The 15,528-nt window shown below is 59.2% G+C and overlaps 1 protein-coding gene across 6 annotated transcripts in view; it reads right to left on the reverse strand.

Annotated features, from left to right (window-relative positions):
* Positions 1 to 15,528, reverse strand: part of MINK1 (misshapen like kinase 1) — a 106,925-nt gene that overhangs the window by 22,860 nt on the left and 68,537 nt on the right. For 3 of the 6 annotated variants that reach the window (XM_073654495.1, XM_073654499.1, XM_073654496.1), the window contains exons 9-14: positions 12,988 to 13,066; positions 11,174 to 11,349; positions 10,927 to 10,996; positions 10,644 to 10,848; positions 10,357 to 10,464; positions 2,526 to 2,612 (exon numbers count right to left, since the gene is read on the reverse strand). In XM_073654495.1, coding sequence (XP_073510596.1) covers positions 2,526 to 2,612; positions 10,357 to 10,464; positions 10,644 to 10,848; positions 10,927 to 10,996; positions 11,174 to 11,349; positions 12,988 to 13,066 — 725 coding nt within the window. The remainder of the gene's footprint in view (positions 1 to 2,525; positions 2,613 to 10,356; positions 10,465 to 10,643; positions 10,849 to 10,926; positions 10,997 to 11,173; positions 11,350 to 12,987; positions 13,067 to 15,528) is intronic. The other 3 variants (XM_073654497.1, XM_073654498.1, XM_073654500.1) reach the window with 1 other exon arrangement.

Genomic DNA, 15,528 nt, shown 5'->3' on the forward strand with positions numbered 1-15,528 from the left:
CAGGGTGTCTATATACAGGAGGGGCGTCACGGTGGAGTACAGGGTGTCTATATACAGGAGGGGCGTCACGGAGGAGTACAGGGTGTCTATATACAGGAGGGGCGTCACGGAGGAGTACAGGGTGTCTATATACAGGAGGGGCGTCACGGTGGAGTACAGGGTGTCTATATACAGGAGGAGCGTCACGGTGGAGTACAGGGTGTCTATACACAGGAGGGGCGTCACGGTGGAGTACAGGGTGTCTATACACAGGAGGGGCGTCACGGAGGAGTACAGGGTGTCTATACACAGGAGGGGCGTCACGGTGGAGTACAGGGTGTCTATATACAGGAGGGGCGTCACGGAGGAGTACAGGGTGTCTATACACAGGAGGGGCGTCACGGTGGAGTACAGGGTGTCTATATACAGGAGGGGCGTCACGGTGGAGTACAGGGTGTCTATATACAGGAGGGGCGTCACGGTGGAGTACAGGGTGTCTATATACAGGAGGGGCGTCACGGTGGAGTACAGGGTGTCTATATACAGGAGGGGCGTCACGGTGGAGTACAGGGTGTCTATATACAGGAGGGGCGTCACGGTGGAGTACAGGGTGTCTATATACAGGAGGGGCGTCACGGTGGAGTACAGGGTGTCTATACACAGGAGGGGCGTCACGGTGGAGTACAGGGTGTCTATATACAGGAGGGGCGTCACGGTGGAGTACAGGGTGTCTATATACAGGAGGGGCGTCACGGTGGAGTACAGGGTGTCTATATACAGGAGGGGCGTCACGGTGGAGTACAGGGTGTCTATATACAGGAGGAGCGTCACGGTGGAGTACAGGGTGTCTATATACAGGAGGAGCGTCACGGTGGAGTACAGGGTGTCTATATACAGGAGGAGCGTCACGGTGGAGTACAGGGTGTCTATATACAGGAGGGGCGTCACGGTGGAGTACAGGGTGTCTATATACAGGAGGGGCATCACGGTGGAGTACAGGGTGTCTATATACAGGAGGGGCGTCACGGTGGAGTACAGGGTGTCTATATACAGGAGGGGCGTCACGGTGGTGTACAGGGTGTCTATATACAGGAGGGGCGTCACGGTGGAGTACAGGGTGTCTATATACAGGAGGGGCGTCACGGAGGAGTACAGGGTGTCTATATACAGGAGGGGCGTCACGGAGGAGTACAGGTGTCTATATACAGGAGGGGCGTCACGGAGGAGTACAGGGTGTCTATATACAGGAGGGGCGTCACGGTGGAGTACAGGGTGTCTATATACAGGAGGGGCGTCACGGAGGAGTACAGGGTGTCTATATACAGGAGGGGCGTCACGGAGGAGTACAGGGTGTCTATATACAGGAGGGGTGTGACGGTGGAGTACAGGGTGTCTATATACAGGAGGGGCGTCACGGAGGAGTACAGGGTGTCTATATACAGGAGGGGCGTCACGGAGGAGTACAGGGTGTCTATATACAGGAGGGGCGTCACGGAGGAGTACAGGGTGTCTATATACAGGAGGGGTGTGACGGTGGAGTACAGGGTGTCTATATACAGGAGGGGCGTCACGGAGGAGTACAGGGTGTCTATATACAGGAGGGGCGTCACGGAGGAGTACAGGGTGTCTATATACAGGAGGGGTGTGACGGTGGAGTACAGGGTGTCTATATACAGGAGGGGTGTGACGGTGTAGTACAGGGTGTCTATATACGGGAGGGGGTATCTTGGTGTATTAAGGGGTGTCTATATACAGGAGGGGCGTCACGGAGGAGTACAGGGTGTCTATATACAGGAGGGGCGTCACGGAGGAGTACAGGGTGTCTATATACAGGAGGGGTGTGATGGTGTAGTACAGGGTGTCTATATACGGGAGGGGGTATCTCGGTGTATTAAGGGGTGTCTATATACAGGAGGGGCGTCACGGAGGAGTACAGGGTGTCTATATACAGGAGGGGCGTCACGGAGGAGTACAGGGTGTCTATATACAGGAGGGGTGTGACGGTGTAGTACAGGGTGTCTATATACGGGAGGGGGTATCTCGGTGTATTAAGGGGTGTCTATATACAGGAGGGGCGTCACGGAGGAGTACAGGGTGTCTATATACAGGAGGGGCGTCACGGAGGAGTACAGGGTGTCTATATACAGGAGGGGCGTCACGGAGGAGTACAGGGTGTCTATATACAGGAGGGGCGTCACGGTGGAGTACAGGGTGTCTATATACAGGAGGGGTGTCACGGAGGAGTACAGGGTGTCTATATACGGGAGGGGTGTGACGGTGGAGTACAGGGTGTCTATATACAGGGAGGGGGTCACGGTGGAGTACAGGGTGTCTATATACGGGAGGGGGTATCTCGGTGTAGTAAGGGGTGTCTACATACAGGGACAGGTGTGACGGTGTAGTGCAGGGTGTCTGACTGTTTAGCACACAGTGTACACTGACCCTGTGGCGACTCGCTGTAGTAAACGGTGTACCAGAGGAGTACGGGGAAATATTAGTGACAAGGAGAGGCCGCACTAGAAAAGCCAACAGAGGAGCTGATTTACCAGTAACAGGGCCTGTTCCTGCAGAAGCTGCTGCTGGAGGATTTCTAACTGTCTCTGTTCTTCCTCTAACTTCTGTCTGATATATTCCTAGAGAAGGAGAGATGCAGAGAGAGCCAAGAGACAGCAGGGAGAGATCCAGAGACACACAGACGGAGGGAGCATGGCCAGATCACACACCAACTACCCAGCGACACAGACATGGAGGCCACGGGGGGACGGAGGCCACGGGGGGACGGAGGCCACGGGGGGACGGAGGCCACGGGGGGACGGAGGCCACGGGGGGACGGAGGCCACGGGGGGACGGAGGCCACGGGGGGACGGACACAGAGGACAAGAAGGTCGGGTCATCTCTGAACGAGACGCTCTGAGACATTACAGAACCGTCTGCGACAGGGTGCAACACAGAGCCGACAGGTGACAGATCATCCTGGCATACACGAGGTCGTGCGTGGCCCTCCCCGGCATACACGAGGTCGTGCGTGGCCCGGCCCTCCCCGGCATACACGAGGCCGTGCGTGGCCCGGCCCTCCCCGGCATACACGAGGTCGTGCGTGGCCCGGCCCTCCCCCCATACCGCACAGGCCGTGCGTGGCCCGGCCCTCCCCGGCATACACGAGGCCGTGCGTGGCCCTCCCCTCCCCGGCATCCACGAGGCCGTGCGTGGCCCCTCCCCTCCCCGGCATCCACGAGGCCGTGCGTGGCCCTCCCCTCCCCGGCATCCACGAGGCCGTGCGTGGCCCTCCCCTCCCCGGCATCCACGAGGCCGTTCGTGGCCCTCCCCTCCCCGGCATCTACGAGGCCGTGCGTGGCCCTCCCCTCCATCCACGAGGCCGTGCGTGGCCCTCCCCTCCATCCACGAGGCCGTGCGTGGCCCTCCCCTCCCCGGCATCCACGAGGCCGTGCGTGGCCCTCCCCTCCCCGGCATCCACGAGGCCGTGCGTGGCCCTCCCCTCCCAGGCATCCACGAGGCCGTGCGTGGCCCTCCCCGGCATCCACGAGGCCGTGCGTGGCCCTCCCCGGCATACACGAGGCCGTGCGTGGCCCTCCCCGGCATACACGAGGCCGTGCGTGGCCCTCCCCGGCATACACGAGGCCGTGCGTGGCCCTCCCCGGCATACACGAGGCCGTGCGTGGCCCTCCCCGGCATACACGAGGCCGTGCGTGGCCCTCCCCGGCATACACGAGGCCGTGCGTGGCCCTCCCCGGCAGCCACGAGGCCGTGCGTGGCCCTCCCCGGCATCCACGAGGCCGTGCGTGGCCCTCCCCGGCATACACGAGGCCGTGCGTGGCCCTCCCCGGCATACACGAGGCCGTGCGTGGCCCTCCCCGGCATCCACGAGGCCGTGCGTGGCCCTCCCCGGCATACACGAGGCCGTGCGTGGCCCTCCCCGGCATACACGAGGCCGTGCGTGGCCCTCCCCGGCATACACGAGGCGTGCGTGGCCCTCCCCGGCATACACGAGGCCGTGCGTGGCCCTCCCCGGCATACACGAGGCCGTGCGTGGCCCTCCCCGGCATGTGCTCTCTCTTATCCATGGACATGCATTGCCTGCGCTGAAGTGACATCTCATGTGATGTGCCCCAGGCTTTGCCATTCATGTAACCTACCCATACAGCGATACCCTGCCCAATACGTGTACCGAATTCTGTAGCGAAACCCTGCATCATTCCTACAGTGGCTTGCGAAAGTATTCACACTCTTGGCATTTTTCGTGTTCTGTTACCTCACTACCTAGAATTTCACTGTTTTTTGGGGATTGGCATCAGTTCATGTAAAGAACGTTCCTACAACTGTGAACATTTGTTTTTCTTTTTATTGTGAAGAAAACGACAAATAGGACAAAATAACTGAAAACTTCAGTGTGCATAACTATTCACCCCCTAAAGTCAGTACTTTGTAGAGCCTCCTTTTGCAGCAATTACAGCTGCTAGTCGCTTTGGATAAGTCTCTATGAGCTTTCCACATCTTGGGATTTTTGCCCATTCCTCAAGGCAATACTTCTCCAGCTCCTTCACGTTAGATGGTTTCCTCTGGTGAACAGCAATCTTCACGTCTGACGACAGATTCTCCAGTGGATTAAGGCCTGGATTGTGACTCGGCCACTCCAAAACATTTACACATTTCCCCTTACACCACTCGAGTGTTGCTTTAGCAGTATGCTTTGGGTCATTGTCTTGTTGGAAGGTGAACCTCCATCCAGGTCTCAAATCACTGACAGACAAACAGGTTTTGCTCCAGAATATCCCTGTATTTCGCACCATCCATCTTCCCTGTCACTGCTGAAAAACATCCCCACAGCATGATGCTGCTTCCACCATGTCTCACTGTGGGGATGGTTATCTTGGAGTGATGAGCTGTGTTGGTTTGGATCCAGACAAATCGTTTAACTTGGTGGCCAAAAAGTTACATTTTTGTCTCATCTGACCACAGCACCTTCCTCCATACATTTGAGGAGTTTCACACATGTCTTTTGGCAAACTCAAAAACGAGCCTTACAATTTTTGTGAGTAACTAAAGGCTTTTCTCTGCCCACTCCTCCATAAAGGCCACCTCTATGGAGTGTACGGCTTATTGTGGTCGCAATGACAGATACGCCAGTCTCTGCTTGGGAACTCTGCAGCTCCTTCAGGGTTACCTTTGGTCTCTGTGCTGCCTCTCTGATTAATGCCCTCCTTGCCCGGGCTGAGCGTTTTGGTGGGCGGCCCACTCTTGGCAGGTTTGTTGTGGTACCATGTTCTTTCCATTTGATGGTGCTCCGGGGGATCGTCAGAGATCGGGACTTTTTTTTTTTTTAACTCATCCATGACTTGTATTTCTCAACAACTTTGTCCCTGACTTGTTTGGAGATCTCCCCCGGCCTTCGTGGTGTCGTTTGGAGATCTCCCCCGGCCTTCGTGGTGTCGTTTGGAGATCTCCCCCGGCCTTCGTGGTGTCGTTTGGAGATCTCCCCCGGCCTTCGTGGTGTCGTTTGGAGATCTCCCCCGGCCTTCGTGGTGTCGTTTGGAGATCTCCCCCGGCCTTCGTGGTGTCGTTTGGAGATCTCCCCCGGCCTTCGTGGTGTCGTTTGGAGATCTCCCCCGGCCTTCGTGGTGTCGTTTGGAGATCTCCCCCGGCCTTCGTGGTGTCGTTTGGAGATCTCCCCCGGCCTTCGTGGTGTCGTTTGGAGATCTCCCCCGGCCTTCGTGGTGTCGTTTGGAGATCTCCCCCGGCCTTCGTGGTGTCGTTTGGAGATCTCCCCCGGCCTTCGTGGTGTCGTTTGGAGATCTCCTTGGCCTTCGTGGTGTCGTTTGGAGATCTCCTTGGCCTTCGTGGTGTCGTTTGGAGATCTCCTTGGCCTTCGTGGTGTCGTTTGGAGATCTCCTTGGCCTTCGTGGTGTCGTTTGGAGATCTCCTTGGCCTTCGTGGTGTCGTTTGGAGATCTCCTTGGCCTTCGTGGTGTCGTTTGGAGATCTCCTTGGCCTTCGTGGTGTCGTTTGGAGATCTCCTTGGCCTTCGTGGTGTCGTTTGGAGATCTCCTTGGCCTTCGTGGTGTCGTTTGGAGATCTCCTTGGCCTTCGTGGTGTCGTTTGGAGATCTCCTTGGCCTTCGTGGTGTCGTTTGGAGATCTCCTTGGCCTTCGTGGTGTCGATTGGAGATCTCCTTGGTCTTCGTGGTGTCGTTTGGAGATCTCCTTGGTCTTCGTGGTGTCGTTTGGAGATCTCCTTGGTCTTCGTGGTGTCGTTTGGACATCTCCTTGGTCTTCGTGGTGTTGTTTGGAGATCTCCTTGGTCGCCGTGGTGTTGTTTGGAGATCTCCTTGGTCGCCGTGGTGTTGTTTGGAGATCTCCTTGGTCTTCGTGGTGTCGTTTGGAGATCTCCTTGGTCTTCGTGGTGTCGTTTGGACATCTCCTTGGTCTTCGTGGTGTTGTTTGGAGATCTCCTTGGTCGCCGTGGTGTTGTTTGGAGATCTCCTTGGTCGCCGTGGTGTCGTTTGGAGATCTCCTTGGTCTTCGTGGTGTCGTTTGGACATCTCCTTGGTCTTCGTGGTGTCGTTTGGACATCTCCTTGGTCGCCGTGGTGTTGTTTGGAGATCTCCTTGGTCGCCGTGGTGTTGTTTGGAGATCTCCTTGGTCGCCGTGGTGTTGTTTGGAGATCTCCTTGGTCGTCGTGGTGTTGTTTGGAGATCTCCTTGGTCTTCGTGGTGTTGTTTGGAGATCTCCTTGGTCTTCGTGGTGTTGTTTGGTTAGTGGTGCCTCTTGCTTAATGGTGTTGCAGTCGCTGCAGCCTTTCAGAAAAGGTAAAGTGTATATACTGACAGACCACGTGACACTTAGATTGCACACAGGGGGACGTCCGGTCACTAAGCATGGGGACTCTTAGTTATTTGATCACAAATTTAATTTATACCTATAGTTTTCTCACTTCACCAACTTAGACTATTTAGTGCTGATGTATCACATACAAATCGGGTTACAAAAATATTTTACACACAGGTTCTAATGTAGCCAAATAGGTAAAAAACCAAGGGTGTTAATACTTTTTCAAGTCACTTTTACCCCGCGCTGCAGCGATACCCTGCATCATACCTATACCCCACGCTGCAGCGATACCCCGCATCATACCTATACCCCACGCTGCAGCGATACCCCGCATCATACCTATACCCCGCGCTGCAGCGATACCCTGCATCATACCTATACCCCGCGCTGCAGCGATACCCTGCATCATACCTATACCCCACGCTGCAGCGATACCCTGCATCATACCTATACCCCACGCTGCAGCGATACCCCGCATCATACCTATACCCCGAGCTGCAGCGATACCCTGCATCATACCTATACCCCACGCTGCAGCGATACCCTGCATCATACCTATACCCCGCGCTGCAGCGATACCCCGCATCATACCTATACCCCGCGCTGCAGCGATACCCTGCATCATACCTATACCCCGCGCTGCAGCGATACCCTGCATCATACCTATACCCCGCGCTGCAGCGATACCCTGCATCATACCTATACCCCGCGCTGCAGCGATACCCTGCATCATACCTATACCCCGCGCTGCAGCGATACCCTGCATCATACCTATACCCCGCGCTGCAGCGATACCCCGCATCATACCTATACCCCGCGCTGCAGCGATACCCCGCATCATACCTATACCCCACGCTGCAGCGATACCCCGCATCATACCTATACCCCCGCGCTGCAGCGATACCCCGCATCATACCTATACCCCGAGCTGCAGCGATACCCCGCATCATACCTATACCCCGAGCTGCAGCGATACCCCGCATCATACCTATACCCCGCGCTGCAGCGATACCCTGCATCATACCTATACCCCGCGCTGCAGCGATACCCTGCATCATACCTATACCCCGAGCTGCAGCGATACCCCGCATCATACCTATACCCCGCGCTGCAGCGATACCCCGCATCATACCTATACCCCACGCTGCAGCGATACCCCGCATCATACCTATACCCCGCGCTGCAGCGATACCCCGCATCATACCTATACCCCGCGCTGCAGCGATACCCCGCATCATACCTATACCCCGAGCTGCAGCGATACCCCGCATCATACCTATACCCCGAGCTGCAGCGATACCCCGCATCATACCTATACCCCGCGCTGCAGCGATACCCTGCATCATACCTATACCCCGCGCTGCAGCGATACCCTGCATCATACCTATACCCCGAGCTGCAGCGATACCCCGCATCATACCTATACCCCACGCTGCAGCGATACCCTGCATCATACCTATACCCCCGCGCTGCAGCGATACCCTACATCATACCTATACCCCCGCGCTGCAGCGATACCCTGCATCATACCTATACCCCCGCGCTGCAGCGATACCCTGCATCATACCTATACCCCCGCGCTGCAGCGATACCCTGCATCATACCTATACCCCGCGCTGCAGCGATACCCTGCATCATACCTATACCCCGCGCTGCAGCGATACCCTGCATCATACCTATACCCCGCGCTGCAGCGATACCCTGCATCATACCTATACCCCACGCTGCAGCGATACCCCGCATCATACCTATACCCCCGCGCTGCAGCGATACCCCGCATCATACCTATACCCCACGCTGCAGCGATACCCTGCATCATACCTATACCCCACGCTGCAGCGATACCCTGCATCATACCTATACCCCCGCGCTGCAGCGATACCCCGCATCATACCTATACCCCACGCTGCAGCGATACCCCGCATCATACCTATACCCCACGCTGCAGCGATACCCTGCATCATACCTATACCCCACGCTGCAGCGATACCCCGCATCATACCTATACCCCACGCTGCAGCGATACCCTGCATCATACCTATACCCCGCGCTGCAGCGATACCCTGCATCATACCTATACCCCGCGCTGCAGCGATACCCTGCATCATACCTATACCCCGCGCTGCAGCGATACCCTGCATCATACCTATACCCCGCGCTGCAGCGATACCCTGCATCATACCTATACCCCGCGCTGCAGCGATACCCTGCATCATACCTATACCCCACGCTGCAGCGATACCCTGCATCATACCAATACCCCCGCGCTGCAGCGATACCCCGCATCATACCTATACCCCACGCTGCAGCGATACCCTGCATCATACCTATACCCCACGCTGCAGCGATACCCTGCATCATACCTATACCCCCGCGCTGCAGCGATACCCCGCATCATACCTATACCCCACGCTGCAGCGATACCCCGCATCATACCTATACCCCACGCTGCAGCGATACCCTGCATCATACCTATACCCCACGCTGCAGCGATACCCCGCATCATACCTATACCCCACGCTGCAGCGATACGCTGCATCATACCTATACCCCGCGCTGCAGCGATACCCTGCATCATACCTATACCCCGCGCTGCAGCGATACCCTGCATCATACCTATACCCCGCGCTGCAGCGATACCCTGCATCATACCTATACCCCGAGCTGCAGCGATACCCCGCATCATACCTATACCCCGAGCTGCAGCGATACCCCGCATCATACCTATACCCCGCGCTGCAGCGATACCCTGCATCATACCTATACCCCGCGCTGCAGCGATACCCTGCATCATACCTATACCCCGAGCTGCAGCGATACCCCGCATCATACCTATACCCCACGCTGCAGCGATACCCTGCATCATACCTATACCCCCGCGCTGCAGCGATACCCTACATCATACCTATACCCCCGCGCTGCAGCGATACCCTGCATCATACCTATACCCCACGCTGCAGCGATACCCTGCATCATACCTATACCCCGCGCTGCAGCGATACCCCGCATCATACCTATACCCCACGCTGCAGCGATACCCCGCATCATACCTATACCCCACGCTGCAGCGATACCCCGCATCATACCTATACCCCACGCTGCAGCGATACCCTGCATCATACCTATACCCCGCGCTGCAGCGATACCCTGCATTATACCTATACCCCGTGCTGCAGCGATACCCTGCATCATACCTATACCCCACGCTGCAGCGATACCCTGCATCATACCTATACCCCACGCTGCAGCGATACCCTGCATCATACCTATACCCCCGCGCTGCAGCGATACCCCGCATCATACCTATACCCCATGCTGCAGCGATACCCTGCATCATACCTATACCCCGCGCTGTAGCGATACCCTGCATCATACCTATACCCCGCGCTGCAGCGATACCCTGCATCATACCTATACCCCGCGCAGCAGCGATACCCTGTGCAATGCATGTGCCCCTTTATGCAGCAACGCACGCCCCATACCTCATGTGATACTTGTGTGTTGGAGCAATATCGCGCCATTGAGAGACTAACCTGCTCCCTCTCGGCCATCCTCCTCTCCTCCTCCCGCCGTATGTCGTCTCGCCTCCGCTGCTGCTCCTTCTCGTGCAGTTTCCGCTGCTCGCGCTCACGGCGCTGTTGCTTCAATAATAAAGGGAGACGCAGATTGTGTAATAACATGGAGACATAATCTATCATCTGGGACCAAAATCAGTTCTTCAGAAGGGTTTCCGGCCTCATGGTGTCGGGGCCTGATGGGAGTAGTAGTTGAGTTACAGCTGGAGAGCGCTGCATGCCACCAGCCACCCTGCAGCCCCTACCTCCTCCACGCGGCGGCGCTCCTCCTTCTGCTCCTCGATGCGGCGCTGGCGCTCGTGCAGCAGCTGCTTGATGTGCGCCTCCGAGTCGCGGTGCTGCGGCCCCATCTGCTGCTGCTTCAGGGCCTCGGAGTTGCTCTTGTTCTCCTGCTGCAGCCTCAGGAACTCGCGTCTGAGCGTGGACTCCCCCGGCACGTTCATGATGGAGCTGGTGACACAAGATGAGGGATCACCGGGCCGGTAATATCATAGGGCGGCCACAAGGCGAGAGGTGTGGGGTCCTCACCTGGGCTCCCCTTCCTCCACGTGATTCTCCTCCTCGTCCTCGCTGCCGCTGTATTCATATTCTGTCTCATCTGTATGTGAAGAGCAGAGTGCACATCAATGATTGCAAATAAGACCCTCCACTAAGAGGTTCTGCAGCAGCAGGGATGGAGGGCTCTTGAGCATCTATAGGACCACAGGACTTCTCGTAGTGACCACTAGTGGGCGCAGTGCGTCTGTGAGTAGAGCGGCCTCTGGCGCGGACTCACCTTTCTCCACGCGTTTCTTCCGGGAGCGATCGATGTGATCTTTGAGCTGGATCCGCACCTGCCTCTCGGTGGGCTGGTCCCTGATGAAGGGGTACTTCAGCAGCTGCTCCGTGGGCGGCCGGCTCATGTAGTTCTTGATCAGACAAGTGTCAATAAAGTCAATGAACTTTTTGGACCTAAAAAAAAGAAAATCAAAACTTCAGTTGGCAGTGCAAGAGCCGGGGTAACACTCCCCATGTGGCGGCATTACTCGGCTGAGCCGGGAGGTAACACTCCCCATGTGGCGGTATTACTCGGCTGAGCCGGGAGGTAACAGTCCCCACGTGGCGGCAGTACGCGGCTGAGCCGGGGGGGTAACACTCCCCACGTGGCGGCAGTACGCGGCTGAGCCGGGGGATAACACTCCCCAGTGGCGGCATTACTCGGCTGAGCCGGGAGGGGGGGGAGGGGGGTAACACTCCCCAGTGGCGGCATTACTCGGCTGAGCCGGGAGGGGGGTAACACTCCCCGGTGGTGGCATTACTCGGCTGAGCCGGGGGTGTAATACTCCCCACGTGGCGGCATTACTCGGCTGAGCCGGGGGTGTAATACTCCCCACGTGGCGGCATTACTCGGCTGAGCCGGGGGTGTAATACTCCCCACGTGGCGGCAGTACTCGGCTGAGCCGGGGGTGTAATACTCCCCACGTGGCGGCAGTACTCGGCTGAGCCGGGAGGTAACAGTCCCCACGTGGCGGCAGTACTTGGCTTAGCCGGGAGGTAACACTCCCCACGTGGCGGCAGTACTTGGCTGAGCCGGGAGGTAACACTCCCCACGTGGCGGCAGTACGCGGCTGAGCCGGGGGATAACACTCCCCAGTGGCGGCATTACTCGGCTGAGCCGGGGGATAACACTCCCCAGTGGCGGCATTACTCGGCTGAGCCGGGAGGGGGGGGGGAGGGGGGTAACACTCCCCGGTGGTGGCATTACTCGGCTGAGCCGGGGGTGTAATACTCCCCACGTGGCGGCAGTACTCGGCTGAGCCGGGAGGTAACAGTCCCCACGTGGCGGCAGTACGCGGCTGAGCCGGGGGGGGTAACACTCCCCACGTGGCGGCATTACTTGGCTGAGCCGGGAGGTAACACTCCCCAGTGGCGGCAGTACTCGGCTGAGCCGGGGGGTAACACTCCCCACGTGGCGGCAGTACTCGGCTGAGCCGGGAGGTAACACTCCCCACGTGGCGGCAGTACTCGGCTGAGCCGGGGGGTAACACTCCCCAGTGGCGGCAGTACTCGGCTGAGCCGGGTGGGTAACACTCCCCAGTGGCGGCAGTACTCGGCTGAGCCGGGGGGGTAACACTCCCCACGTGGCGGCAGTACTCGGCTGAGCCGGGGGGTAACACTCCCCAGTGGCGGCAGTACTCGGCTGAGCCGGGAGGTAACACTCCCCAGTGGCGGCAGTACTCGGCTGAGCCGGGGGGTAACACTCCCCAGTGGCGGCAGTACTCGGCTGAGCCGGGAGGTAACACTCCCCACGTGGCGGCAGTACTCGGCTGAGCCGGGGGGAAACAGTCCCCACGTGGCGGCAGTACTCGGCTGAGCCGGGGGGAAACAGTCCCCACGTGGCGGCAGTACTCGGCTGAGCCGGGGGGAAACAGTCCCCACGTGGCGGCAGTACTCGGCTGAGCCGGGGGGAAACAGTCCCCACGTGGCGGCAGTACTTGGCTGAGCCGGGGGATAACACTCCCCAGTGGCGGCATTACTCGGCTGAGCCGTGGTGGTAACACTCCCCAGTGGCGGCAGTACTCGGCTGAGCCGTGGTGGTTGGCCACTTACCATTTCTTGGATTTCAGCTTCGGGGGAGGGTTCCTGGGGATGAGGAATAACGCTCTCATCGGGTGCATGTCACACAGCGCTGGAGGGAGAGAACAGGAGAAGTGTACAGAAGAGAGCGGCAACGGGAGCCGGAGGCTACAGGCGGCACCAGGAGTGACGGAGGTAGGAAACCACCGCAGAGAGCAATGATCGGTGAGCACAACGAGCACCGCACACCGACAACCGTCTGCCCCCACCAGAGGCCGCGTGTACAGACAACCGTCCGCCCCCACCAGAGGCCGCGTGTACAGACAACCGTCCGCCCCCACCAGAGGCCGCGTGTACAGACAACCGTCCGCCCCCACCAGAGGCCGCGTGTACAGACAACCGTCCGCCCCCACCAGAGGCCGCGTGTACAGACAACCGTCCGCCCCCACCAGAGGCCGCGTGTACAGACAACCGTCCGCCCCCACCAGAGGCCGCGTGTACCGACAACCGTCCGCCCCCACCAGAGGCCGCGTGTACAGACAACCGTCCGCCCCCACCAGAGGCCGCGTGTACAGACAACCGTCCGCCCCCACCAGAGGCCGCGTGTACAGACAACCGTCCGCCCCCACCAGAGGCCGCGTGCACCGACAACCGTCCGCCCCCACCAGAGGCCGCGTGTACCGACAACCGTCCGCCCCCACCAGAGGCCGCGTGTACCGACAACCGTCCGCCCCCACCAGAGGCCGCGTGTACCGACAACCGTCCGCCCCCACCAGAGGCCGCGTGTACCGACAACCGTCCGCCCCCACCAGAGGCCGCGTGTACCGACAACCGTCCGCCCCCATCAGAGGCCGCGTGTACCGACAACCGTCCGCCCCCACCAGAGGCCGCGTGTACCGACAACCGTCCGCCCCCACCAGAGGCCGCGTGTACCGACAACCGTCCGCCCCCACCAGAGGCCGCGTGTACCGACAACCGTCCGCCCCCACCAGAGGCCGCGTGTACCGACAACCGTCCGCCCCCACCAGAGGCCGCGTGTACAGACAACCGTCCGCCCCCACCAGAGGCCGCGTGTACAGACAACCGTCCGCCCCCACCAGAGGCCGCGTGTACAGACAACCGTCCGCCCCCACCAGAGGCCGCGTGTACAGACAACCGTCCGCCCCCACCAGAGGCCGCGTGTACAGACAACCGTCCGCCCCCACCAGAGGCCGCGTGTACCGACAACCGTCCGCCCCCACCAGAGGCCGCGTGTACCGACAACCGTCCGCCCCCACCAGAGGCCGCGTGTACCGACAACCGTCCGCCCCCACCAGAGGCCGAGTGTACCGACAACCGTCCGCCCCCACCAGAGGCCGCGTGTACCGACAACCGTCCGCCCCCACCAGAGGCCGCGTGTACCGACAACCGTCCGCCCCCACCAGAGGCCGCGTGTACCGACAACTGTCCGCCCCCACCAGAGGCCGCGTGTACAGACAACCGTCCGCCCCCACCAGAAGCCGCGTGTACCGACAACCGTCCGCCCCCACCAGAGGCCGCGTGTACCGACAACCGTCCGCCCCCACCAGAGGCCGCGTGTACCGACAACCGTCCGCCCCCACCAGAGGCCGCGTGTACAGACAACCGTCCGCCCCCACCAGAGGCCGCGTGTACAGACAACCGTCCGCCCCCACCAGAGGCCGCGTGTACCGACAACCGTCCGCCCTCACCAGAGGCCGCGTGTACCGACAACCGTCCGCCCCCACCAGAGGCCGCGTGTACCGACAACCGTCTGCCCCCACCAGAGGCCGCGTGTACAGACAACCGTCCGCCCCCACCAGAGGCCGCGTGTACAGACAACCGTCTGCCCCCACCAGAGGCCGCGTGTACAGACAACCGTCCGCCCCCACCAGAGGCCGCGTGTACCGACAACCGTCCGCCCCCACCAGAGGCCGCGTGTACCGACAACCAGCCATCATCCGCAGAGGTGGGCACACGGCAGCATATAGAGGGTTTTCCCGCTGTGGGGCGCCCTTGTGTCGGTATAATGGCCACCGGTCAGACAGTCGTGCACCGCGCTCCATTCCCACACACAGAACAGATGAATCAGTAGTAGATTTTGTCCTCCCCATAGTGGACTCCAGACATTACCAGTGCGGAGGCGTCCGAACAATGGGCATCGCCGAACCAGCAACAGTAACCCATCATGTTTATATAATAATTATATATCTATGGTATGTATGGGATAAGACAGACTTTATTATAAGAAAAACATAGATCTGCCCCACACTGATCTATGGGACTGAGCGGAGGCTGCAGGAGCCGACTGATCACATGACCCAAGGTCCTTTATTTAATCAGGTGGAAAGTCTTTCAGCTGCTGCGCTCCTGCAGCCTCTGCTCAGGTCCCGATTAAGAACTAAAAGATGTGGTAATGCAGCAGAGCTGTGTGCGTGCGTGCAGCAGAGCTGTGTGTCTATGTGCATGCAGCAGAGCTGTGTGTCTATGTGCATGCAGCAGAGCTGTGTGTCTATGTGCATGCAGCAGAGCTGTGTGTCTATGTGCATGCAGCAGAGCTGTGTGCGTGCATGCAGC

The sequence above is a fragment of the Phyllobates terribilis genome, unplaced genomic scaffold (assembly GCF_046119375.1).
Source record: "Phyllobates terribilis strain yellow unplaced genomic scaffold, ASM4611937v1 Scaffold_11__3_contigs__length_659146591, whole genome shotgun sequence".
Lineage (NCBI taxonomy): Eukaryota > Metazoa > Chordata > Amphibia > Anura > Dendrobatidae > Phyllobates > Phyllobates terribilis.